This window comes from Myotis brandtii, unplaced genomic scaffold (genome assembly GCF_000412655.1).
Source record: "Myotis brandtii unplaced genomic scaffold, ASM41265v1 scaffold333, whole genome shotgun sequence".
Classification (NCBI taxonomy): domain Eukaryota; kingdom Metazoa; phylum Chordata; class Mammalia; order Chiroptera; family Vespertilionidae; genus Myotis; species Myotis brandtii.
This window is the reverse complement of record NW_005362842.1, coordinates 2797979-2825890: the sequence shown is the minus strand read 5'-3', so window position 1 is coordinate 2825890 and position 27912 is coordinate 2797979. Positions and strand designations below refer to the sequence as shown.

General features: G+C 42.8%; 1 protein-coding gene across 4 annotated transcripts in view; it reads right to left on the bottom strand.

The window, feature by feature from the left end:
* CHD6 (chromodomain helicase DNA binding protein 6) overlaps window positions 1-27912 on the bottom strand; it is a 174960-nt gene that overhangs the window by 23184 nt on the left and 123864 nt on the right. For all 4 annotated transcript variants that reach the window (XM_005871256.2, XM_005871255.2, XM_005871258.2 and 1 more), the window contains exons 21-28: window positions 26995-27194; window positions 26153-26312; window positions 20852-20941; window positions 18120-18223; window positions 15797-15926; window positions 13910-13970; window positions 2318-2378; window positions 1462-1678 (exon numbers count right to left, since the gene is read on the bottom strand). In XM_005871256.2, coding sequence (XP_005871318.1) covers window positions 1462-1678; window positions 2318-2378; window positions 13910-13970; window positions 15797-15926; window positions 18120-18223; window positions 20852-20941; window positions 26153-26312; window positions 26995-27194 — 1023 coding nt within the window. The remainder of the gene's footprint in view (window positions 1-1461; window positions 1679-2317; window positions 2379-13909; window positions 13971-15796; window positions 15927-18119; window positions 18224-20851; window positions 20942-26152; window positions 26313-26994; window positions 27195-27912) is intronic.

Genomic DNA, 27912 nt, shown 5'->3' with positions numbered 1-27912 from the left:
GAGGGAGGAAAGGAGGGAGAGAAGGGGAGAAAAGGAGGGAGAGAGAAAGGGAGAGGGATAGGGATGGAAAGGGAGAGAAAGAGAGAAAGAGAGAGAGAGGGAGAGAGAGAGAGAGAGAGAGAGAGAGAGAGAGAGAGAAATATCGATCAGTTGCCTCCTATATGTGCAGCAACCGAGATTGAGCCTGTAAGTGGCCCTGATCAGAAATTGAACCCACAACTTTTCGGTGCAGGGCAGTGGTCGGCAAACTCATTAGTCAACAGAGCCAAATATCAACAGTACAACGATTGAAATTTCTTTTGAGAGCCAAATTTTTAAAACTTAAACTATATAGGTAGGTACATTGTTATTAACTTAATTAGGGTACTCCTAAGGCTTAGGAAGAGCCACACTCAAGGGGCCAAAGAGCCGCATGTGGCTCGAGAGCTGCAGTTTGCCGACCACAGGTGTAGGGGATGATGCCCAAGTCAACTGAGCCACCATACCTGGCATTTCTTGGTATTTATTGTTTTCAAAGGCTTGACAAGGACTGGCAGCTACAATAAGACAGCTTCAATGCACACTATTCACTTTGCTGCTAAAAGAACATCTGATATATGCCCTTTGTCACTTCTTAAAAAATTTTTTTTCTTTATTGATTAAGGTATTACATATGTGTCCTTATCCCTCCATTGCCTCCCCCGCCCCCCGCATCCCCTCGCTCATGCCCTCACCCTTCTGGTGTCTGTGTCCATTGGTTATGCTTATATGCATGCATACAAGTCCTTTGGTTGATCTCTCCCCCTTACTCCCACCCTCCCCTACCTTCCCTCTAAGGTTTGTCGGCCTGATCGATGCTTCTCTGTCTCTGGATCTGTTTTTGTTCATCAGTTTATGTTGTTCACTATATTCCACAAATGAGTGAGATCATGTGGTATTTATCTTTCTCTGACTGACTTATTTCGCTTAGCACAATGCTCTCCAGTTCCATCCATGCTGTTGCAAATGGTAGGAGTTCCTTCCTTTTTATAGCAGCATAATATTCCACTGTGGAGATGTACCACAGTTTTTTAATCCACTCATCTGCTGATGGGCACTTAGGCTGTTTCCAAATCTTAGCTATGGGACTTGTGCTGCTATGAACATTGGGTGCATGTATCCTTTCTGACTGGTGTCACTTTTATCCAGCAGGTGTTTTTAAGCCCCATTCCCAGAGACTGGGGTCCCATTTAGGAAAGAGGGTCAAGTTGGAAAATCATAAACGTCTTGGAATTGTGAACAGAGGCTCCTAGATCTCATCGGACTCCCCAGTCAGCAAGACAATAATAACATCTGGAGGCTGGCTCTAATTAATTTTGGAGACCCCCTATCTCCATGAGAGAACATGAAGTACACTTCCCTGTGGCTCTCAGCTTTCCTTTTTGTCCCCTTTCCCCAGCGGGCAGCTCAGCCCGCCCTCTCGGCCACTGGTTTTTATTTTACCTCTTTTGGGCTTCCTTGTTGATGAGGTCCATTTCAGAAGTCCTCCTGAACATCTCTTCCTGGACCCAGTATCCTTGGTTACCTGGTCCCAGAATTTCAGGCCGGCAGAGTTCCTTGCGGTTGCAACGCTGGTAAATAGTGACCAGTCGTCTGAGCCGAGCTGTGAGCGCAGATGAAACTGGCCAGGGCGATTTGTCTGGGTCGGAGCCATCCTGGGCTTCAAACATCAGTGAGGACATTAGTATTTACAAACAGAACCCAACAGAGGTGACTGAATAACTGAATGAGCTCAAGTGTTAGGCCTAGCTAGTGGGCTGCAATTTTGCTTTAGAAACAGCTTGGTGTGGTTGGCTGGTCTCTCTCAAATACAAACGTGCCTGTCTGCGGGGGCAGAACTGATTGAGAACCTCGTTCTAAGCCAGGAACAAGCAGACCCTCTGAGGCCTCTCCCATGGAGAACTATGGGCTTTTGTGTAGCTGGGCTTTTCAACTGCCAAAGACTATAAAGTATGAATTCAGAAAAACAAACCAAAAAAAATCCAAACCAAACCAAACCCTCCTAACTTTTCTCCCCCGCCAAACATTTAAATTAAAAAAAAAAAAAAAGAAAGGAAACCGTAATTCCTTTGTTTCCCTCAGACTCCACCTGATGTCAGAGACCATCAGTGATTTCAGTTTTGAACTTCAATGACAGGCGGAGGAGGCTGGCCAGGGCCAAGCTGCAGCTCCGTGTACTACTCCCGGGGAGTTTGACCAAGGCCCACTTCCGTGGCTTTTTAAAAGACCCTCCTTAAAAAACAGCATTTTATGAACCGGGACCTTACTTTTCTTTGCCTTCAGAAGGTCACAGTCTCACCTGCCCGGCTGTCATCCTTCTTCTCACCAAAAATGCCATCCCCTCCGTCACTGGAACTCTCCTGGGGATAAAGAAAGCCATCAGCAAAGCTGCAGCTCAGAGGAAAGCACCCAGGCAGCCCTTGTTCAGAAGGAACAAACGTGCAGAGATCTGCCCAGGAACAGCTCCAAGGCCACGGCCCCTGAGAAATGAAGCTCACTGAGGCACAATTGTAAAAGAGCCAGAAAGCAGTTTATTTAAAATAAGCACTTTTCCCCTGAATTGTGTGGAATGCAGAGAATTACAGCTCAAAGAATGATGAAGTTGAATGTTCTCCCTGGCAGTTACATTTTACAAGCACTATTTTAGCTGTGAATTTAAATATTTGCTTTACCATGCAATGTAATAGTCATTTCACAAAGGTTGTGCCTACATTTCTGCTGTGAAAAGTATCATGCTCATGTTCATTATGGTTAGCTTACTTTAGTCACAACAAAAAATGCTATTTCCCTGAAACACGGCTGCTGCAGGCTTGAGACTGATGGTGCAAAGTCCCAGGAATTTAAAAATAAATTCTCGCTCTGAGGCTCTGGTTGAATCTGGAGTAGTATCACAGGCATGAAGCTTATCCAAGTTGGAGCATTGTTCAAACTGGCACTAATGGATTCCTTCAAGAACTCCTTGGTTTCAGGAATGGAACCTTAAAAGCTCCTTGTATATAAGGCATATGGAATTTGGGGGTGGGAGGAGAGAGTGCTGTTTTTCCACTGGACTCCATTTTTAACATGAAAACTTGTTTTTGACCAGTATCTGTTGATCTGAATGATAGGAGAATGACCCCAGAGCGAAGACTTTGGCCATGTTAGAGCACAGGTCAGACGAGAAAGGTAGGCCAGCTAACTGTTCTGTATAGCCTTCAAGGTAAGAATGGGTTTTAGATTTTTACAGGGAAGAAGGAAAAGAAGGGGAAAGGGAGGGGGGGGAGAGGGAGAAGATGTGTGACAGACTGATGTGGCCCCAGGCCCAGATATTTACTACCTGGTCCTTTACAGAAAATGCCTGCTGCCTCTGGGACGAACACAGAGCACAGGGGGCCAGTAACCCAGGCATAGAGCAATGGACAGACACCTATGATGGACAATAGTTAAAATTCAAACCACTCTCACCCTGGCCAGTGTTTCTCAGTGGTTGGAGCGTTGTCCTATACACACGAAGGTGGAGGGTTTGATTCCTGGTTGGGGCACATACCCAGGTTTCAGGTTTGATTTCCGGTTGGGGCGTGTGTAGTAGGCAACTGCTCTCTCTCTCTCTCTCTCTCTCTCTCTCTCTCTCTCTCTCTCTCTCCCATCTCTCTTTAAAAAACTATTTCAAGCCACTCTTTTGGGAGGCCCTGAAAGAGAACACTCTGAAAAGGCAACAGGAGTAGGGGTGCATTTTCTGAATGCATTTGTTTCTTACTAGAATAGTGAGAGGAGTTAACATTACTGAGAATTATGTGTTACTTAAAGCACAGTGGAAAACCCTTTACATGATGTCTCATTTAGTTCTCGGAACTGCTTTACGGGGGAGAAAGTATTACCAACCACATTTTACAGAAAACAAGTTGTTCCAAAGGCTCTGTAACTTGCCCAAGGTCACACAGCTAGTAAGTGGCAGAGCTGGGTTTCAAACACAGTAGTCTGAGGAGAGCCTACACTTTCAGCCACTGGCTATGAAAAACAAGGGACAAGAGGGTCCAGCTGAAACTTCTGTTTTGGAGAATGAAATATACTTAGAATTGGAAAACAGTAGTTTAACCTCTCTTTCTCAGCCCAAACTGTTTCCGGCCATCTAACGTTAGCGAAAAGTAGAAAATGTCAAGCTGGTCTACCGTACCCGTTTGAAGTAGCACTTAAACATGCCATCTCATCCCCTCCCACTACTTAGGTAGCTAAAAACTAGGCAAAAAAAGCCCACAGCCATGCCTTATAGCCTTTCCTGCCATCAAGAACATTTTTCAGTATCCTTAGTATCCACGGAGATCCTCTGAAAGCTGAAATTTGTAATTACAAACACTTTCAGACTAAGGAATGTTCTACAGCCTATACAATGCGGGAGTCAGGTGCCGGAGCTGACACGTTCCTTAATATGACGCATGGGAGGCTGCTGTGGGCATCACCATACCCCACACAAATGGGGTGGCTCCCAGCTTGGTGTGAGGCAGGCACACACGACATTAGGTTTCCCTTCCAGTCAATCTAACGGTTTCTGTTGCTGCAGTTATACACCAACCACCCTTTTCTGAATCCTGCCCTCTCTTGGAGGCATGTCCCCTCTCCAGAAAGGACAGAATGGAGAAATATGTCATAACCTTGGTTAATAGCCACCTAATGGGAGTGTGTGGTGTGGACAGCAGTGACAAGCACACCCAAAGCCCAGCGGCTGAACTAGTTATCTCAGGTTCTGCCTACAAGGAACAATGGAAAGAAATGTTCACCTTTGAAGAGGTATGAGTCAATCATTTCAGAGGGAAGGGTCCCAGAGAGTGCTGACAACAAGAATGTCAAAACAAAGGAAACTGACTACAACCGGCAATTTCTCCATCTTGAGCACACATACGGTTTGGAGTCTGACAGTTCATCTGGCCTTGGGCAAAATATTTCCATCTCTCTCAGGCTCAGTTCTTCATTTGTAAATGGAGATAATACTTTTATTGGGTGACTGTGGGGTGTAAATGGGTTGATTGTATAATGCGTTTAATCTGCTGGTACAAAACAAATGTCCAACAAATGGTAGCTGGGACTGAGGAAATACTAACAGTCCCAACTACAAGGTAATCACTCAGTATTTCTTTTTCAACTAAAATGTGTACTCTTGCCTTAACTGGTTTGGCTCAGTAGATAGGGCATCGGACTGCGGACTGAAAGGTCCAGGTTTGATTCCAGTCAAGGGCATGTACATTGGTTGCGGGCACATCCCCAGTAGGAGGTGTGCAGGAGGCGGCTGATCGATGTTTCTCTCTCATCGATGTTTCTACCTCTCTATCCCTCTCCTTTCCTCTCTGTAAAAAATCAATAAAATATACTTAAAAAAAATAAAATAAAATGTGTACTCTCAGGAAGGTTTCCTAACATAATAAAACGGCAACAATATCAGCAACAGAAGTCTATTGAGTTAGATACTGTACTTTATATACATTTCCGTTTGTTTATGAGGGGATTTTAGACAAGAGGAAATTGCGGAGTGGGGAGGTTGACAATCTTGTCCAGTATTACCCAGCGTCTAAGTGGTGCATGGGATGCAAACCTAGGTCTGACACGACTGGTGAGCTCTAACCCTTGTGCAGCATTACCTCTGGGGGGTAGAAGGCACACTGCACTGAATCCAAAGCCTGGTCGGTACTAAGCGTAACTTAATTCCAGGCCATCACTTCTCTGAGGGTGTGGGGCTCTGTTCTGATCTGAAAACATAAGGTCTAGTCTCCCTAGCTCGTGGCTGCTCCTCCAGGCCTGGCTGCCTCCCCTGTTTGGTCTGGGTGGAGGTGGAGGTGGTAACAGTGGCAGCACAGATCCTGTGGGACCTGCAGACCCAGAGAATTCCCTCTATGCCCTCATTAAAGGCTGGCTGAGTAGTCTTCTCACATTTAGCAAACAATGAGTGTCTCGAGTGCAAGTAACTGTGCTAGGTTCTGGGGCTACGACAGTGGGAAATATGGAACCCTGATCCTTCTGGAGCCCGTGGTCTGATGGCATGACAGACACATTATGCTGGCCATGCAGTGTGATAAGTGCTCCTAAACACAGTGGACAAACAAGAGTCACCAACTCTACCAGACCCAAATCAGGTCAGGGAAAGATACCCAAGAAGTGACTTCCGAGCTTCACACTGAAGAACAAACAGGAGTTCACCAGGGGGAGAAGACAAGAGCTCTCGGTGTCAAGGCAACAGGAGGTACATTGACGGAGTTAGAAAGATCCCACAGCCGTTTCCATTTTGCAGGAAAATCAAGCATCCTTCCACTCCTGCATAAACTTCATATGGAAAGTAAATACACATCAAAGGTCAGTAACATAAAATGGAGAGATCATGGAATTTAGAAAAAGATGTGAGCAGGGGAGACACTGCTTTTGTCCTTTAACTTTTTTTTGAAGCGGATTAAAACTGAGCTTCCTCTTTTCTAGAACGAGGATAAGAGTAATGCCTAACTGAAGGGGACCGCGCTTGTAAGGCTGGAAGTATTCTACATCCAAATATTACTGTTGTGTTCAGAGAACCCTCAAACACTTAACTCAGAAGAAAAGGGTGATTTTTCAGTTCCAAACCGAATTTTTCTTACAATGGGATCAGACCATTAGGCATTATATTTCCCTGTAAGAATCTTTCTCAGGCTCACCGTGGAGATTTCAGAGGCACTTGGAGTAGCAGCAGCTAGGTATATGAGAGGAGGCTGTGCCACTACTCACTCCTATTTCTGTTCTAAGAGATGTTAATCTCCCTACATAATGTGTTTGGTAAAGAAAGACTCCAGGCCATTCTAAACACAAGTATACTTTTAGACCAACTGCTTTTGAAGGTCTCTGTAGGTTCATGGACTCCAGCTGCATTTGAAATCTGTTCACCAAAGTTCTTCTGCTATTAAACAGAGGGAGAGATTGGGGAAAGGGAGTACACTAGATCAGTGGTCACCAACTGGTGGTCGGTGGACCACTGGTGGTCCGTGAGGTCTGTAAGGTTGGCGACTGCTGGTTTAAGGAAACCTTTGGAGCAGCGGTCACCAACTGGTGGTCCGCGGACCACTTGGTCCGTAAGGTCCGAAAGGTTGGTGATTGCTGCACTAGATCATCTCAAACGTCCCTTCTAACTCTAACATTCCATGATTCTTCGTCTGCCACATTTGAAGAGGACAGCTGTCACAGTGTGCTCTGGAAGGCACCAGAGTAGTGAGGGTCTGGAGACGATGTGATATGAAGAAAGGCAGAGAAACCAGGGAAACTGCCCCTGCAGACTTAAAGAGATTAAGGTTGCTAACTGGCCTCAAGAATTAAAATCCTACCAGAGAGGAAAGAAAGAAGAGTTTTGTTCTTTGCAGCACCAAAGAAAACTAGACACAATCTATGGAACGAACTGGGAGCCAGATATCTGGGTCAGTGTAAGGGAGCATCACCCAATGAAATGGGCTTCCCTGGAGGGCAGCACATTCCTCCTCTTCCCCCATGGACTCCTGGAAGTACCTGAACCTACCTGAATGACCCCCTGATATTGAAGTTGCCGAGGGGATGGACACTCAGACGTTTGTTAGGGCTTCTTGCAATGCTAAGAGTCTCCCAATCTATTAACTGTTAACCTTTCTGCGTCCAGGTGTTTAATTCAGAGGAATTACTCTAGGTATGGATGATAGGCTCGTTGGGCTTCTTGAACCCTGCTTGCTGATCTGCCTGAGGGGAGGGGAGTAGGGGTTGGCAGCAGGCTTGCTTCAGATGTTGGCTGTTTTTCTGCATTTGTTACTTTAGCACATGAACTAGAAATCAAGCTTAACCTGTTACATAATCTGCCCACCTCAAAATCTGGGGGAAGCCACTCTCCACTCCATCTGCTTTAGATTATACTGTATTTATAGCCCAGGTTTTAGAGGTTTCAAGAGCAAAAGAAATAATATAGGCATCAATTTTATAAATGAATCAAAATGTAGTTCCAAAGGAGTTTTACCTTATTATAAGAAAACTTAAGTTATTTTATCAGTTTTGCTGCAACCCCTTCAGTGCTCAAAGCTCTCCAAGATCAAAGACTGACCAGTTAGACAGGTAAACTTTACTGAACAGCTCTCACCGGCCGGGCCTGCAGGAGGTCTGGTGACTGCCTTTCCATAGAAGCGCTGCCGGGAGGACGGCGCATGTATGCACAGCTGAAATACCTTCTCCCTTCTTCATTATGAAAAGAATACTTGATTGGAAAAGAGAATACCAGAATATCGAGAGAATACCTAGGTTGAGCTCTAACATCTAGTAGCTGAGAGAATTCGGCCAAGTTCTTTAATTTCCTGGGCCTAAATTTGCTCAGCTCTCAAAGGAGGGCAGTAATATCTGAAGTGTTTACTTCACAAAGTTGAGGTGAGAATCAAATGAAACAAATGGAAAAGGTTCTTTGGAAAGAGTCAAGTTCCACATAAGTATAAGGTATTGCTTTCATTTCTTTGGCAACAGAGTTGTTTTCTATGAAAAACACACCCCAAATTCCAGACAAAATAAGTAGCAGAATAAGCTATGACCAAAATGGCAGAATTTGGGATTTAATTGTCAAGACCAGTACTCAATTTCCCTCAGGTCCAGGGTCTGAAGCTTCATGCTGATTTGCTTCAATCTACCACTCCCCAATTCACCGTAGGGAGACATGAAAACATAGCTTTGAAAAATAATTACTTCCTATTCTGGGAAAGTGATGTCATTATTACTATTACAGGAATCAGAGCTGATGGAAGCCAAAGTAAATATCACACATTCTCCAAACTAGAACCAAAAGAAAAGAGTTGATAACTTTTAGGTAGTGACCAGGAGAAGAGGAGAGATTATTTAGGCAATGAAGTAAGTTGGGACAATGCTACAGTAGCCTGTGGGATCCAGAATTCATGAAATTAGCTCCACTCCTCAAAGCCAGGGAAAAAATAGTAAATGGTGCCTAAGTCCTGGTAAGGTTTTGTTGTCTTCTGCAAAGTCCCAGAAACTCATTTGTAAAATGCAATGCACACTTATGCTTCTGGGAAGGTGCACATTTCTTCACTCCTCACTCTAAGTATAGCTAAAACCCCTGGACATTATACATAAAACAAACATAAGAAAACTCTTATGCAAAGAGAATAAGGCAGACCACCTAGGGATCATGGACCTTAGCATATCATTAGCATATTACGCTTTTACTGGTTGAACGGCCGATTGGTCAACTGGACACTTAGCATATTAGGCTTTTATTATATAGGATAATAAAATATCTAGAATAACTACTAAAAAGCAATGAAATATAGATAAATCAAAAAGTAATCATTAAAAACATTCAAGCAACCCAGAGGGAGGCAGGGAAAAGAAAATAGAGCATCAAAAAGCAGAGGAAACAATAAAATGTTTGTAAATGGCTTAATACACCAACTAGAAGACAGAGACTGGCAGAATACATGAAAAAATATGACCTAACTATATGCTGTCTGTAGGACTCACTTCAAATACAAATGATAAAGGCAGGTTGAAAGTAGAAAGGTAGAAAAAGATATACAAACATTAATCAAAGGAAACCAGGAGTAGCTGAGACAGAGAGGGACGTTATATATTAGTAATGATAGCAGAGACAATCCACCAAGAACACACAATCATAAACGCGTATACACCAAACAACAGAGCTGCAAAATACATGAAGCAAAAACTGATAGAACTGAAAGGAGAAATAGACAAACCCATAATTACAGTTGGAGACTTCAAGACTCTGCTCTCAAAAACTGATGAAACTACTAGACAGAACACCAGTAAGGATACAGAAGACCTCAACAACACTATCAACCAGAAGAATCTAAGTGACATTTATGCAACACTCCACCCAACAACAGCACAATGCACTTTTTTTTTCCTCAAGTGCCTATGGAGCATATACTGAAATAGACCATATCCTGGGCCATAAAACAAAACTTAACAAATTTAAAACTGAAATAATACAGATCATGTTCTCTGAACAAAATGTAATCAAACTAGAAACCAAAACAAAAAGATATAGGTAAGTCTCCACTTGGAAACTAAGTAATACCTGTCTAATAACCCATGCTTCATAAAGGAAGTCTCAAGAGAGTTTTTTTTTGAAATACATTAAATTGAATGAAAATGAAAATAGAACATAGTAAAATTTGTGGAACATAACTAAAGCAATGCTAAGAGGAAAATTTATAGCACTGAATGCATACAATAAACAAGCAGTCAAGTCTCAAATCAGTAATCTAAGTGTCCATCCAAAAATCTAGAAAAAGAAGAGGAAAAGAAAACAAAAGCAAGTAGAAGGAAGGGAATAATAAAGAGCAAAAATCAGTGACATTAAAAACAGAAAAACAATAGAGAAAATTAATGAAACAAAGAGCTGATTCTTTAAAAAGGTAAAGCAGACAAATCTCTAGCAAGATGAGTAAGGGAAAAAGAGAAAAGACACAAATTATCAATATCAGGAATGAAACAGGGAATTTCACTACAAATTCTGCAGACATGAAAAGGAAAATAAGAGAATATTATGAACAACTCAACATATACATTTGACAACTCAGATGAAACAGATCAATTTCTTTTTTTTTAAAAATATATTTTATTGATTTTTTACAGAGAGGAAGGAAGAGGGATAGAGAGTTAGAAACATCGATGACAGAGAAACATGGATCAGCTGCCTCCTGCACACCCCCTACTGGGGATGTGCTCGCAACCAAGGTACATGCCCTTGACCGGAATCGAACCTGGGACCCTTCAGTCCGCAGGCCGATGCTCTATCCACTGAGCCAAACTGGTTAGGGCCAGATCAATTTCTTAAAAAACACAAACCACTGCAACTTATGCAATATAAATTCACAACTGGATTTATAATTTAAAAACTCCCCCAAAAGGGCTCTCCAGGTCCAGATGTCTTCACTGAAGAATCCTACTAGACATTTAAAAAATTAATTCCAAGCCTGGTCGGCGTGGCTCAGTGGTTGAGCATTGACCTATGAACCAAAAGATCGAGGTTCGATTCCCAGTCAGGGCACATGCCTGGGTTGCGGGCTCGATCCCGTGTCGGGTGTGCAGGAGGCAGCCGATCAATGATTCTCTCTCATCATTGATGTTTCTATCTCTCTCTCCCTCTCCCTTATAAATAAATAAATAGATAAATAAATAAATAAATAAAAATAAAAAATTAATACCAATTCTAGACAACCTCTATCAGAAAATAAGAGGGAAGGAACATCCAATTCATTTTATGAGGCTAAAATTACCCTCATATGAAAACCAGATTAAAGATGGTACCAAGATAACTACAGACCAATATTCCTCATGAATAGAGATGAAAAAATCCTTAAGGAAATATTAACAAATAGAACTCAATAATAAAAATCATCCACCATTACTAAGTAGCATTTATCCCAGTTTATCCATGGATGTAAGGCTGGTTCAATATTTGAAAATCAATCAAAGTAATCTACTAATATTATAGGCTAAATAAGAAAAATCACATGACCATATTACTTGGTACAAAAATGTATTTGACAAAATTCAACATTCATTCATGACAAAAATTCTCGGAAAACTAGGAATACAGGGAAATATCCTCACCTTCAATAAAGAGCATCTATAAGAAATCAAGAACATTATACTTAATGATGAAAAACTGAATGCCTTCTTCCTAATATCAGGAACAAGGCAAGGATGTCTGCTCTCATCCCTCTTATTCAACACAATGCTGGAAGTTTTAGACAGTACAATAAAGAAAAGAAAAAAAGGAAATACATGGCATATAGATCAGAAAGGAAAATATATAAGTATCCCTATTTGCAGATGACACGTTAGTTGATGTAGAAGATCTCAAGAAACCTACAAACACCTCCTAGAATTAACTCCTAAATGGAAAGATATGTGGTAAGCTTCAATATAGTAAAGGTGTAAATCTCCCCAAAGTGATATGGGTTTAGTGCAATTCCTATCAAAATTCCAGCAAGAATTTTTGTAGATATAGATAATTCTAAAACTTATATGGAAAGGCAAACAAAGAAACAAGAAAAGCTAAAATAATTTTAAAAAAGAAATGAGATGAATCAGTCTACCCAATTTAAAACTTATTATATAGTTACAGTAATCAATATATAAGCTATTGGAGGAGGAATATATAAATAGATCAATGGAAAAGAACAGAGAACCCAGAAACAGAGCCACACAAATATGCTCAACTGATTTTTTGGCCAAGGTGCAAATGCAGTTCAATGAAAGAAAGATAGCTTGTTAAAACAAATCGAGCCAGAGTAATTGGATGTCAATAAGAAAATGAACCTCAACCTAATTTTCTTCTTTTATATGAAAATTAATTTAAAATGGATCACAGAGTTAAATGTAAAATTGAAGAACTTTTAGAAAAAAAAACAGAAGAAAATCTACATCTAGGCAGAGTACTCAGATTTGAAACTAAAAACGTGATCCATAAGAGAAAAATATTGGCAAGCTGGACTTCATCAAAATGAAAAATGTTTGTTCTGTGAAAGACAACGTAAATAGGATAAAAAGACAAACTACTAGTGGGAGAAAATATTTGCAAACTATATATTTGACAACACTAGTATCTAGAATAAATGAAGAACTCTCAAATATCAACAGTAAGACAAAGAAACAATGCAATTAGAAAATGGGCAAAGGACATAAAAAAACATTTCACTCAAGAGGTATACATTTGGCAGTTAAGCATAAAAAAATGCAAAACATCATTTGTCATTTGGGAAATGTAAATTAAAAAAAAGAGATATCCTACATACCTATCAGAATGGCTCAATTAAAAAATAGTGACAGTACAAAAGCTAGTGAGGATGAGGACACATTGCTGGTGGAAATGTAAAATGGTATAGCCATTCTGGAAAAGCAGTTTGGTAGTTTATTAAAAAAACTAAACATGTAACTACCATATTACCTATCAATTGTACTCCTGGACATTTATCCCAGAGAAATGAAAATGTATGTTCACACAAAGTCTGTATGTAAATGTTTATAGAGGTATTTGTAATATTCAAAAATTGTAATCAACCAATGTCCTTTAATTGATGAATGGTGAAACAAACTGTGGTACATCCACACCATGGAATACTTACTACTCAATAATAAAAAGGAATGAGTTACAACAACCTACAGGAAATTATGCTTTGTGATAAAAGCCAATTCCCAAAGGTTACATAGTTTATGATTCCATTTATATAACATTCTTTTTAAAAAATATATTTTATTGATTTTTTTACAGAGAGGAAGGGAGAGGGATAGAGAGTTAGAAACATCGATGAGAGAGAAACATCGACCAGCTGCCTCCTGCACACTTCCTACTGGGGATGTGCCTGCAACCAAGGCACATGCCCTTGACCGGAATCGAACCTGGGACCTGAGTCCGCAGGCCGACGCTCTATCCACTGAGCCAAACCGGTTAGGGCTATATAACATTCTTAAAATGATAGAATTACAGAAATAAAGAACCGGTTAGTGGTTGCCAGGGATTAAAAGGAGGTGAAGGCAGGAGGGAAGTGTAGGTAGCTATAAAAGGGCAACATGATGGATCTTTGTGGCCATGGAAATGTTAAGACTCCATCAATGTCAGCATCCTGGTTGTGATCTTGTACTACAGTTCTGCAAGATGTTCCCCAGTGGAGAAATGGATAGGAAAGGTACAAGGGATCACTGTATTGTATCTTAAAATCACACCTAAAATCTACAGTTATCTCAAAATCAAGTTTCATTAGAATGAAAGTACAATGTAGTCTGTATGTTGACAATTTTTATAATAAAATGTTGGGGAAAACGCAATGCAATCAAGTTCCCCCAAAGCACCGCTAAGATGGGGTTTTCTTTCTTCATATGGCAGATCATGGGGATTACCAATACAGCACATATGACTCACCACTTGTTTCTGGAGGCCATCTAGTTTGTCTTCAGTGTTGTCATCTTTATCCGTGTTGCTTCTAAATAAAAGTTAAAAAAAAAAAGAAAAAAAAAAAGGCATCATATACTACCTAAGGGCTATTTGGCAACCAGGATGCTTATAAGAAAGCCTCCTAAATCACAGAGCAAAGGGAATATTAGTAGATCCCTTTCCCCACAGGCCTCAAAATCTGGGTCTTTCCAATGCCATAACTTCTAAGGGCAAGGCCCCCTGTCAGACTGAGACTCCAGCATCTACTCAGTCAAGTAAGAGGCCAGCTATTCAACAATGATTCTATCATAACCCACTCAGGGTTATCTGGATATGAGGCTTTGATAAAAGAAGACTAGAGACTGAAGGCTGTGCAAACTGAACCAGTCCTGATGTGCCAACCCCTGTATCACAATAGGATGATCTTTACACAGAATCACTCACTCTTGGCAGCAGTCACTGCTTCGAAAGGAAGCTCTGTCGACACTTCCAAGAAAGGACATTTTGCCCCCTGTACCACCAATCACTTGCCTCTAGGTTAGCTGCCTAATGTCTTCTCTCTTGTGAGCTTAACTACTGCTGGTGTCTATCTGTTTTTCATCATTCCTTTTAAAACTGCCTTTGAAGTATTCCTGTCTCAAATATTCTTATCTTTGCTGCTCAGATCCTGGAGGCATATGGATAATAGGGTAGTTACATGTTTAGTTTTTTTAATAAACTACCAAACTGCTTTTCCAGAATGGCTATACCATTTTACATTTCCACCAGCAATGTGTCCTCATCCTCACTAGCTTTTGTACTGTCACTATTTTTTAATTGAGCCATTCTGATAGGTATGTAGGATACCTTCACTGCTTAACCACATAAAGAACAACCAGCCCATAAGAAAATGAACCTCATGCCACATCCAGGTACCTCACTCACTCAGGCAATGTTTTCCCATACCCAATGAATCTAAGAGCCACACTGGTCACCTGGGCATTTGTTAACATCTCTCTGACTGCATCTACTTTCTGCTAGAGGAAACACCCATGGATAGGGAATGTTATGGTAGCTAAAATGTTAATCAGGAGTTAAGAACAAATGGAAAATGCATTTCACTCTTTTCTCCACCACAGCAGATAGTGAAGGGCTCCACGCAGAGCCACACCCTCATGTCCAGGCTTGGCCACAGCCCTAGGCAATGAAAAGCATATCTGCCACTTTGGGGGAGAAGATCAGGTCAAAAGCTCACCAAACACAAAGTAAGACATATATGTTATGTTATTTTAAATGTATACACATGTATTTTGGAGAACTAGTTTTTGGTTACTTAGCTTTCCTATAAACTTATACATTTGGAGGTTATGCCAACAGTAAAATTCAGCCAAAGAGGATACCTCCGTACTTTTTTTGCATACCCAGGGATATGGCTTATATACCACGGCTGTCAAGCAGTGTGGCTCCTAAATCCACCTTAGTCACAGACCATGCAATCCTTAAATAATGCTGGAATTTCATCTGAGGAATGCCGAGGGCAGGAAGCCTGTACTCATTGTGCCTCTTCTTAGCTTTCTGCCAGGTAGGAGAAGTCTGAATTCTTCCTCAAGAATCCTCTGACCAGGTAAGCGATGAGGATGATGAGCAGCTTAGGGAGCCCATGTAGGACAGGAATCAGTACTTGGTTCAAAGTGCTTAGAAGTCAAAGAAAAGGCCTGAGGTGTAACAGGATGGAACCAAAGCGGCCATTCTAGAAGGCCGCTCCAGCATGGCAAGGCTAAGGGAGATGCCACACTGTGAGGAGGAGACTGAGTGTGCTGGACATGGGTGGAAGGGGTCATAGATTTGTGGCATGACACGTTAGTTACGGCACAGTTGGTCTATGCAGCTTCTCACCTTTCAGGAATGTCTGAGGTCCCATCCGTAACACCCTGTTCTGCAGAAAGGGACTTCTCATCTGGCATCCCAACTTTCTCCAGGAAACAAAGTGCAGGGTCTGCTCGCATGGCATTGTACCGCTCATATCCTGATCAGGAGTAATGAGAAACGTCAGAAGTCATGTCAGAGCTCACACAATCTGCCCTGGGCTCTAGATGGTCATGTTGTTTCCCTTATTAAGTAAAAGCAAAACAAAAATACTTATGGAAGATTAACTGGATCCTTTAAGATTTCCTATCTGGGAAGAACCTTGAGCTAAAGTAGACACCTCTGAGTAGTGCTAGGCCAAAAATGAAAGCTTAGTGACTGCCATAGCAGGTTTTTGTTTTGGTTGTTAGTATTTGCCCGGAATATCTTATTTCACTCCTTAGATGTCAATCTCATTCTATCGTCCATCTGGTCTTATCTCACTTCCAGCACTGCTTCCCTGGGCCAGTCAGAGAGCCATTTCTTGCCCTCCTTCCCTGGAGGGGCTTGCTTCCTCGTTCAGTGTGGGTATTAAACACCCAGACCGCCTGGTCTGTTGTCCTATTGGCTCCTGAGCTTGCAGCTCTGGCTGTAATGTGTAGGGTATCTGGAGTGACCTCTTCATTTGGGGCTTTCCTTCATTTCTTTCAGGTTCAGCTATAATTCACCTCAGCATTCCGCATGTCTGTGGTGAGTGTCTTGGGTGGGGGAAGGGAGAGGAAGCATGTGCATCTGCCTGCCACACTGCTGGGGCTGCAGGTGTGTCCTCCTGACAGCACACTGGCTCCATCAGGGAGTTGGCAATGTGCTCCACAGCCACCACTGAAGACACGGTCAATGGACTCTCCTGCACACACCAAGCTCACATGCTCTGGAATGTGGTTGCCTGCAGCAGCTATCTACTTCTGGATTCTTTCCAAAATTAGATTAGACCAAGTTTCAGTTACACTGTGGACCCTTGTGCTTAACAGGGAGGTCACATGCTTCTCTTCTCTCTTCAGAGCTGAGTTCCAGCCCTGTACTGTCCAAAACAGGAGCCACATGTGGCTATCTTAATTACAATTACATAAAAAATACAGTAGTATTAGTCACATTTCCAGTGCCCAATAGCCATATGGGGCTCCTCCATAGCTGACTTCCAGCACAGAAAAGGCATTTCCATAATCACAGGAAGTCCTGTGGCAGCACTGTTCCAGCCTAACCCAGTGGTTTGACAAAGAGCTCTCAGCAGCACTGGACCTCCTGAAGCCTGCTCTGATAACACCAGAATCCAAGTTTTGAGGAAATTCCTCATTAAAATATGCACAGTCATCCCTCAGTATCCACGGAGGATTGGTTCCAGGATGCCCCCGAGGATACCAAAATCCAAAGATGCTTAAGTCCTTACATAAAATGGCACTTTATTTGCATAAAACCTGTATTTGCATATAGGCTACAGAGGGTATCCCTACCCAGCACTCCAGTCACATGGATTCAGTGTAATGTTTGGCATATGGCAAATTCAAAGTTTGCTTTCTGGAACTTTCTGGGACTATTTTTGGGAAATATTTCTGATCCGCATTTGGCTGAACCGGTGAACATGAAACCCGCAGATAAGGAGGAAATGCAACTGGTTATGGCCTGTAAGTATTGAAGAATCCTACTCATAAGGCATGTGTTAGTTTACTTTCCAAAGGCAGAGTAATAAGCAACAGTGAAATAACGCCAAGCATCTATTACGTACCAAGCACTGTTCTAGGCAGTTTACCTATATTGTCCTAGTTAATATTCAAACAACCCTCCACATCAGTTGTTTTGATGGCATTCCCCTTGTCTAAATAAGGAATTAGATCGTAGATGTTTATGAAATGCTTCTCAGTATCTTTTAGTCTCTTGCTTACCACATTAAAAAGAAAGATGCCCATGCCATCTTCTATTCTCAAATTTTTATACCCAGTAGGGCAAACTAGAAATGTGTAGGATATCTGGAATGACCTTAGAATTCTATATACATATGAAATGCTAAAACCTTAACATTTTCCCCAACTACCACGTGCCAGACACTAGGCCAGATATTGGGACAATAGGAATAAATGAGTGTGAGGCAGTCCCGGCCCAAGCATACAGACAGGCTAGGTGGGGAAGATACAAGGTCTTTATGGCCAACTCACTCTCTTGAAGTTCCTCCCTGATACTAACATCCACTGTAATTTCATGACTCCACATTCCTCTGGTTGAAATTCTGAGAGGACAGAGGTAAGGCTCTACTTTCTAAGACAGACGTGCAATAGGACTGTGGAGTTTTCAGGAAAGGGGGAAACACTGAAATACACACCATGTTTGAATACGCCAATCAGAAGGGACTTGTCGGCCTCAGCATCCCACCAGTCCACTGGAATCTCCACGTAGTCGATGTCAGGCAGAGGCACTTCCAGCTCCCTGTGGAAGGAAGGGCATGGACTCAGAGTTCCTTCAACAGACAGAAAACAACATCAGAGCTACTGGCCGAACCCTGGTATTAAGCCATATCCTAGTTGCAGGCTTAGACACGAAGTAACAGGATGCAGGAATTGTGGGCCAAGGTTCCTTACAGGGCTTTCCCAGTGAGCTATCTCTGCATGTGTACAGTGGGGCCTTGACTTACGAGTGTCCCGACTAACGAGTTTTTCGAGATACGAGCCATCCCTCGGCCGATTTTTTCCTTTGAGTTGCGAGCTAAAATTCAGGTTATGAGCCAGCTTCAGATACCCCACCACTAGTTGGCGCAGCGAACGTCACAGTGAACGCCACATCAGCCCAGCATCACGTGTCTCACTCGTTCACTTTAAGATTTGACATACGAGTAATTTGAGTTACGAGCTCCGTCACGGAATGAATTAAACTCGTAAGTCAAGGCCCCACTATACTTGACTCCCAGGCTCCACCCTAGACTGACTGGCAAACTTTGTGGAGAACTCACTGTCGGTCTAGAGTGGAGCCTTAGGATCTACACGCACGAGGTAGTTCTGATGTGCACCTTCAATTGAGAACCACAGTAAAATCCATCTATATACCATTCATTGAAGGTAGAACACCTCTTAAATGGTTGAATTTATACATGATCAAATGTCGAGAAGATGAGTTTCCAAATCATGTAGAGATCTCAAGCTCGATTCAAAAACAAGATGATGTGCTTTGGAACATGCAGGGATATGAAGAGAGCCCTTCAGAGGACATGGGCCACAATATGTGGCAGTGGTCTGCTAATGCTCTGTAGGGTCAAAAATGACCACAAATTGCACTGCTCCTGGCCAAAGTAATAACAATGACATGTCCTAGGCCGTGGTCGGCAAACTGCGGCTTGCGAGCCACATGTGGCTCTTTGGCCCCTTGAGTGTGGCTCTTCCACAAAATACCACGTGCGGGCGCGCATGTACAGTGCGATTGAAACTTCGTGGCCCATGTGCAGAAGTCGGTATTTTGTGGAACAGCCGGTATTTTGTGGAAGAGCCACACTCAAGGGGCCAAAGAGCTGCATGTGGCTCGCAAGTCGAGGTTTGCCGACCACTGTGACCTAGGGAGTAGACATGAGGGGATTAGCAGGCCTGTACCATCAACCCCTCTCTGAGGTTCTGTCCATGTTCTGAGAGCTCACATGGATCCTCAGCTCACTGTCTTCATTTGTCCTGCGCTGGGAGAGAACTTCTACCTGCATGGCTCCTCTCCCACCTTTCAGCTCCTGGATGGTTCCTCTGCTGCATTTGAAGTTTCTTATTGCATCAGGCTCATTTTACTGTGACACAGGGCTGATGCCCTTGCCAGGCCCAGCTCCCCTGTGAGGATGGTGTCCCCAGCCCCACCTTTCTAGGCAGCTCCCTCTATCTGGCTCCCCCGCAGGGCCCACTGCTCTGCCTGTGTGGTGCCATGGGCTGAACAACTTTTCTGGGATGAACTTTTATGTATTCCTTATGGCAATCTCTACAATAAGACATTACACCTGAATAGGACGAGGGAGAGCCAGGATTGAGGAAAGCAGAGGAGAGGAGGAAAAAGTGTGGTGAATGGACTGGCACTCTCCACGTTCTGCCTAGCTTCCATCTATCTACATGTCTACAAAAGCAATGATGGGGATGAGGAAGTTCAGATAGATTACCTGTGGCATGTAACACCTAATACAAATGATCGGTTGAATTCTGCTGCATCTATATGACTCAAAAATTGAACCTTTTTTACCAAACACTCAACTTCCCTATTCCTTCTAAAAATAACTACAGTAACTACAGAAAGCCTACCAAGTAACCATAGTCACTGTGATGATTGCTCTGGATTGCAAATTGCCCGTGAACAGGGCTGTCAATGTCCTTCATCCTTCTCTTTCTTCAGTGCTGCTACGATTACTAAACATTAGCATTGCCCAATGGAAAGGAAGAAAAAGAAGAAACCATAGCCCCAGGTCATCTCAAGGCAAAGTTCAAATACCAACCCTACTGGTGACTTCTGGAAATGATGGGCATAGCACAGGGCTGGAGCCAACTGCACGTGTGGGGCAGGGGAAGGGGGCTGCCTGGTGATCCCACCTGTGACCATCTGACAGCTTCATCAAGTGGGAGCTGGGAGCTGACAGCCTTATTCCCCCAAATCTCGGGAGGTTCCCACAGAATTCTACAGCTTCAGAAACACTACTTCACAAAACCAAGGTGCAAGAAATCAAACAGGTCAGAGGTGACAGGATTAGCAAATAAAGGAGAAGCACTCAAAGGCCAAGAATGGGATTCCGAGTAAAACTTCTGGTGTATACCCATCAGATCAAGCATATGAAAGTAATTAACACTCATTCTACAATGATTAAGGAAGAGAAATGAAAGAGATTTTGCAAAACTGTTAAGACAAAAACACTAACTTAAAACCTCACTGAAAGCTGTGTTTCTAAGAAAGTGTTTTCTCCTTGAACTGTCCTTACTCCACCTACCTGCTCTCTCAACTAAGTAACTGATGGGTGAGGTGGGAACATAGACACATTGGCCCATTTCCAGGAAAAGGCATTATAGCAACTCTTTACCTCAGAGAGGCAGGATTGACTCATTTTACCTGGCAGGAGTTCCTTCAAATGCTTTATCAGCTGCTTCTCCTAGTATTTCTGCTTTTAGGTAGTAGAGCATCCGAACTCGCAAAAGTACCCTATGAAAGGTGAACATATTAATGCAAACACATTAGAACCCAGAAGCTGCCTAGGAACTGCTACCCCCAATTGACAGAGAAATTCTGGGCATTCCCATGTCATTAGTGAAATGAAGTAACATATGAAAAAGCACTAGAAAAACAAACCACTAGGTACCAATGGCAGACATTATTGTGATCATCCCATTTTACACAAGAAAATGCATTTCATCAGTCATCTCTAAGTCACCCTTGTGAGCCATGTGGGGCGAGGGGGACAGCAGAAACAGTTCCTCTTGGTCCCTAAAAGAGTTCTCATCACTCCTTTTCTATGGCCTCAATGGTATCTTTGGCAGAGCTGCCTTCCAAGAGGCTGGTAACCAGTTTATTGAAGAGTGAGTCATGGTGAATGGCACTGCTTTCAAACAGTTCCACTTGTACATCATTAAATGAACCTTTTAAAGTCCCGTTCGTGGCAATACTATCAGAGAGTAACGTCTTTCACTGTGATTCTGCAAGGACCACACTCCAGCCCCATGGGGAATACACCAAACATGGTTGAGACAAGGCAATCAAGGAAGTACCTGCTGGGCAGCACTGTGTGCCATGCACCATGCTGGGTACTGTGAGGTACATAACGGAAGTAAACAATTTCACCCTGTTCTGGAGGAGCCCACAGCAGTCTAACTATAAAATGACACCAACCAAGAAAGAATCAGAGCTCAGAGGGTGACAGTGGGGTCAAGAGAGGGAAAGGCTCACTGATGCAAAAATGGTAAAAGTAAGGGTAGGCACAGAGAAGCCAACCATGTTCCAGGAAATGCTTCATATTCATGGCTAAGCTGCAAAGAGGTATAGAAGAGTACCCGTAACTTGCCAATACTAGCCAAGAGTAAAGGCTAGCTATCTATAATAAAAAAGTGTAATATACTAATTAGACTGGGCAGCCAAACGACCTTCTGGACATCATTCCAGATGTCCTTCCCAATGAAGCCATGGCAGCGAGGGGCCAAGGCAGAGGCAGTTAGAGGTGATCAGGCAGGCAAGTGAGCAGTTAGGGGTGATCAGGCAGGCAGGCAATTGGTTAAGGGCAATCAGGCAGGCGAGCAGTTAGGAGCCAGTGGTCCTGGATTGCAAGAGGGTGCAGGCCAGGCTGAGGGACACCCCACCCCCATGCATAAATTTCATGCACTGGGCCTCTAGTTAAAAATAAAAGCCCATTTATATATACTGATATAGAAACTGATAAGAGCCAGCGGTCCCGGATTGCAAGAGGGTGCAGGACAGGCCGAGGGACCCCCCCCCCCCCCGCATGAATTTTGTGCACTGGGCCTCTAGTTAAAAATAAAAGCCCATTTATATATACTGATATAGGAACTGATCTCTACATAAGTTGTTAAAAAAAAGAAAGACAGCATAAACAGTATGTTAGATGTGTGCTATTTTAGGGAAGACAAAGGAGGCTGTACATTCACCTGTGCTAATTCATATGCAGAGTACCTCTGTCTGGAAGAATTAGGTTAACAGTGGTTGCCTTTGGAGAGGAAATAGGGGAATTGGAGGTTGGAGGAAATCCTACTTTTGAAAAAATTGTTTAACACATATATGTATTAACTATTCCAAAGATGTTAATAAGAAAGCATAATTTCTTAGATGCAGATAGAAAGTGCCACTGTAGCTCAAGTTGTAGGTAGCAATACACAAAGTGAACTTTTAGATCATAAAGAACCCTAAGTTTTCTGGTATGCCATTCCTTACCTCGGCTGTCAATCAACTCAAATAATTTTGAGGGTTTTTTTGGTTTTGTTTTTTAAAAGTTCAGAGAATAAGTACTCTAAGAATTTACAACGATCACTGATCCTTCCATCTTGCTGGCAGCAGCCGACAACCTCCTTAGCAAGAACCAGAACAAGGGTGTCTGAGGTATAGAATTCCTGCCTGCTTAGATTTAGCTCAGTGAGAGCAAGGCTTTCCTGAAGATGTAGGACACAGAGAACTGTTCCTACTTCTCTAAAGTGAAGCCAAAGTGTTAATATGTAGCAATACCTATCGCACAAGAGAAAAGAATTTAAAGCCAACAGTGTTCACTTTGTCTCCATATGAGAAGCAAATCAATTCAGTGAACAGATGGACAACTCCTCTTAGAGAGCCATCTCCTCCCAGAGTGAGATGATAATCCCAGTTGGCATCTGAACTCAAACAAAACCCATTAATATTTCAGTGCCAGTATTGCTTTTTCTTTCATCTCTCTTCCTTTATTTAAATTTTTTACTTATTGATTTGAGAGAGAAAGAAAGACACAGAGAGAGAAACATCAATTTGTTGTTCCACTTATTTATGCAATCATTGCTTGATTCTTGTATGTGCCCTGATTGGAGATTGAACCCGAAACCCTGCCGTATCAGGATGATGCTCTAACCAACAGAACTACCCGGCCAGGGCCGCATCTCTTTCTTAAAACACACACACACACACACACACACACACACACACACACACACACACACACACAAAAAAAAAAACCCCCAAAACATTTTGTTAATATGAAATATACTTCCCAAAAGTGCCCTTTGCATAAGCTTAAAGCTTGGTGGGATTTTGACAAAGTGATCACACATGTGCATGTAGTAACCAGATCAGGAAGCACAACATTTATTTCTCCAACAGGCACCCCGGTATCCCCTTCCAGTCACTACACCCACCCTGAATGACTAACCACTGTCCTGACTTCTTACAGGTTAGATTCGAAGCAGCTGATTTTTAACATTTCAAAGTTCTTTAGATGACAATTTCATGTCCCTAAATACTATACCACTAATAAGAAACAATGTGTTGAGTACTTAGTACTTACTGTGTGCCAGCATGTATTAGCTCATTTTAATCCTCATAACAATACTAACAGGTAGGTACTAGTGTTAATCTCATTTTCTAGGTGAAGAAAAGACACACAGAGGTTAAAGAATTCACCTGCTGGTCAGCCATGGGGCCGGGATTTAAATCCAGGCAGTCCTGACCCCAGAGCTTGTCTTAACCCTTATCTGATATTGGGTGGCAGTATATTTGTTAATATATGAGAGCCCACAATCTAGAGCTCATGGTCATTTATGCTGAAGAAATTCTGCCTGTTTTCCACTGCATCTGAGGATAGAATCAGGACTCAAGATCAAAGGGTAGAAGTTTCAAGGCAGCAGAGTTTAGATTTCATATACAGAAGGACAATTAATTAGAGTCATCTGGTAATTAAATGAGCCTTGCTGAGAAATGGCAAACTCCCGTAAGTCCGAAGGCTCAGCAAAGGCTGGAAGACACCCTGTCAGGACACTGCGATCATCTCTTCAGGTGTACAGGGAAGTTCTGTGTCAACCTCTCCAGCTCAGCCTGTTTTTAGTGCTCCAGACCCACATCTGTAGCGGTAGGTGGAACAGCCAAATGTTGCTGCTCTAACTTAACAAGACAAAACCTGAGCCCTTCGTTTTGCTCTTCATCTCTTAGTGAACATAGCGATTCTCATTCCGTCACTGCTCATTCCGTCAAGGCTTATCGTCATGGAGTTAGCTGCTTTTTGTACTCCTCATCACACACTATGGATTCTTCTTTAGTCATGTGTCTCCTGCTTAACTTTTTCTTCCCAATTCTAGTTAGCACCCTAATCTAAGTCCTTATGATCAACACTTAAACTATGACAGAACCCTTCTAGTTGGCTATTCAGTTCTAGGTTTAACTTCTCCATCTTGCAAATTATTGCCACATTACATTTTCTCACCAAATACCTTATTTTTATCATGTCTAACTTGTTCAAGAAACAATGGTTGCTTAATATTTATTTACAATATAGTCCTTAGTTCAGTGATGGCGAACCTTTTGAGCTCGGCGTGTCAGCATTTTGAAAAACCCTAACTTAACTCTGGTGCTGTGTCACATATAGAAATTTTTTGATATTTGCAACCATAGTAAAACAAAGACTTATATTTTTGATATTTATTTTATATATTTAAATGCCATTTAACAAAGAAAAATCAACCAAAAAAATGAGTTCGTGTGTCACCTCTGACACACGTGTCATAGGTTCGCCATCACTGCCTTAGTCAGTCTGTTGCATAAGCACTGCCATCAACAGGTCCTCTTGCTTAGCCAGCCTCCTCTTTCTGTGTCCCACAGGGTGACTCTCATTCAGTCACAGCAACCACGGTAGTGAGTCCTGCACCAATCAGGCTCCATTATCTACAGCATGTGACCTTGAAGTCTGAGACTGAGATCTACTATCCCTCAAGAGCTTTGTACTTTTGTGTACAGTTTTTGTTACAGTATTGGGCATGAGACCTATCTTCAAATATTTGGAAGAATGAAGGGAAAGGACTAGACTTCATCTGTTAAAGAAAAAACAAACAAACAAAAAAACCAACCCCCAAACAACTATAAAACCATTAGGTTGATGTTATAGGGAAGAAGGGAAAAGCTAGCAAAACCTCTTAATTCATAAGGTCCTAAACTCTTTATAATAAGAGATGTGTAAGCAGAGGCCCTCTCACTGCCTACCAGGAATGCCAGGGATATAATTCTTGCATGACCTAGGAAGCTGGATTAGATGGGTTCCAAGGGTCCTTTTAATTCTAATAGATACACTATATAGTGATGCAATTTCCATGTGTAAGCATATCAATGTTTCAGTGGCTGGGTGCTTTAACTCCTCAAAACCAAACTTCATACAAACAGAGTTTCATTATCTATCATTTTTTCCTCCGTCTCTCCCTACCCCACCTAGCTGTCAGCCCAGGGATATAAGAATACTATCTTATAGTATTCAGATGCATGTCTATCAAATACCTGGAGGCCACAAATGGCAACAGAAACCGAGAAGAGGAAGCAACTTGACATGAGGGACTGCGAGTGGTGGCAACTAGATTGGTCTTCTGCACAAGTTAATGTGATCTCCGCGCAGAGGGCGGCAAATAAAAGGACAGTGAAATCACCAGGGTCTTAATTGGATTTGGAGTCATGGCAAAAAAACACCTTCTGGGGTAAAAACTGCACTAGCAGAAAGGTTAGGTTTTGTGAAGAAGAGATCAGAGAGGCTTTAAAGCTAGTGAATCCTGACCCAGCTTAGACCCATATCTTGCTTTTCCAAACCTTGCATGGCAGTACAGGAACATCACGTGCTCCTGCAGGGGTCCCAAGAACCTGGACAGTGAGTGGAGCTACCAGTAGGGGAGGTGTAGGGGGAGGTACACCCACTTGTTGCAGTGTTGTTTGAGATGTTTCTTGTAGCCATCATCATGCAAGACCACCTCGGGGTTGCAGGTGGCCAGCCAGTCCGCATTCTTTAACTCTGGGAGCAGAAGCTGGTTCTTTGTCTTCTTCCCCTTCCTCCCTCTGGGGACTGGAGCAGACAACCCTGAAACAGAAAGGCTGGTCGATGAGACAAGGCAGCATAAACATGGGCATGAGAGCTGGGCTGGGATTGCAAATAGGCAGCCAGGCTGTGTGTGGTGGCTCTGGACAACAGACCCCACTCCTTCATCCACCAAATAGGGATTGATGGTGGTGAAGAGATATGCCTGGTCCCCAACTTAGTAACCGTTCAGGACCGTTCAGTCAGGAAGTAAAAATTTACCAAGTACCCCATGAGGATCAAGAAAGGTGTACCATAACCTGTGCACTCTGGGAACTTACAACACAGCCAGGGAAAAGGAAGCTGATCTGAAACCGGAAGGTGAGCTATGGCCAAGCACAGGAAAGGCACAGACAGAGGTGGAGGGAGATAACATTGTGAAACACAAAAGACAAACTATGGAGCACATGGTGTGAGTCTCATCGGAAGAGGAAGCCCTGTGATGCTCAAGTAAATGGGCAGGACTGGCACCTGGCAAACTTTGGAGGGCCCAATAGTACTTAAATAAAACATCACAGTAGCTCGGGATAACTCTGAGGGGGAACTGAAAGAATCATCACCCTTTCCCAAAGGTAACATTCTGAAACAGACCTGAGAGAGAGAAGTCCCCAAAGCACAGCAACATGGACCGACATGGGAAGAGGGCTGCAAGTGGAAGAGAGTTGTGCTTCTCAGGACACCTCACCTGAGTGGTTCTGGAGGGTCTGGGCCTGCCCATCTTTGGTAGGTGTGATAAGCTCCCAAATGAAGCTCTTGATCTTCTCGTCCCCCTTGTAATGCTTGACACAGTACACCAGCAGGGCACGGCAAATCATCTCCATGTCCTTTTCGTTCAGATGCCACTTGAATCGCCCATGAGTCAGGATGTCCTTCCACCGGCCCCAGCTGAGTGGAAATACAGAAGGCTGTTGGGGGGAGTGAGGGCCATGCATGCCCTCAACACTGCAGGACAAAGAGGGGCCAAGAAAGCTTCTCATCCTCTGTTGGGTCTATTAACTGGTCCAAGGGCCTTGTCCTGGGAGGCCCTGGAGGCCTGCATGTTGTAGCAAACCAAATGTCACTAAGGCAGCCGTGGGCAAACTATGGCCCGTGGGCCGGATCCGGCCCATTTGAAATGAATAAAACTAAAAAAAAAAAAAAGACCGTACCCTTTTATGTAATGATGTTTACTTTGAATTTATATTAGTTCACACAAACACTCCATCCATGCTTTTGTTCCGGCTCTCTGGTCCAGTTTAAGAACCCATTGTGGCCCTCGAGTCAAAAAGTTTGCCCACCCTGCACTAGGGTGACCTGGCCACTGGCCACTGAGAGCTTTATAATGGTCACTAGATTAAGAAGAGAGGGACAAAAATATTTGGATCATGAAATAAAAATTTGGAATTAAAGGAGTCCAGCTGCAGTATTCAAAAGCAATGGTGAGCTCCCAGAAGGTAAACCTTCTATTTCGATCAAAGCCAGAGCCCTGCACGAATCATGCTTTAACAGGAACATCTGCTGTACTGACTCCTTATATATCCTTGGGGGGGAGGGGGGGGGCGGAAAGGCAGGAAATCAGTACCAGGCAGCAAATTAGTAGCAGAGATTCACTGCGACAAGCATA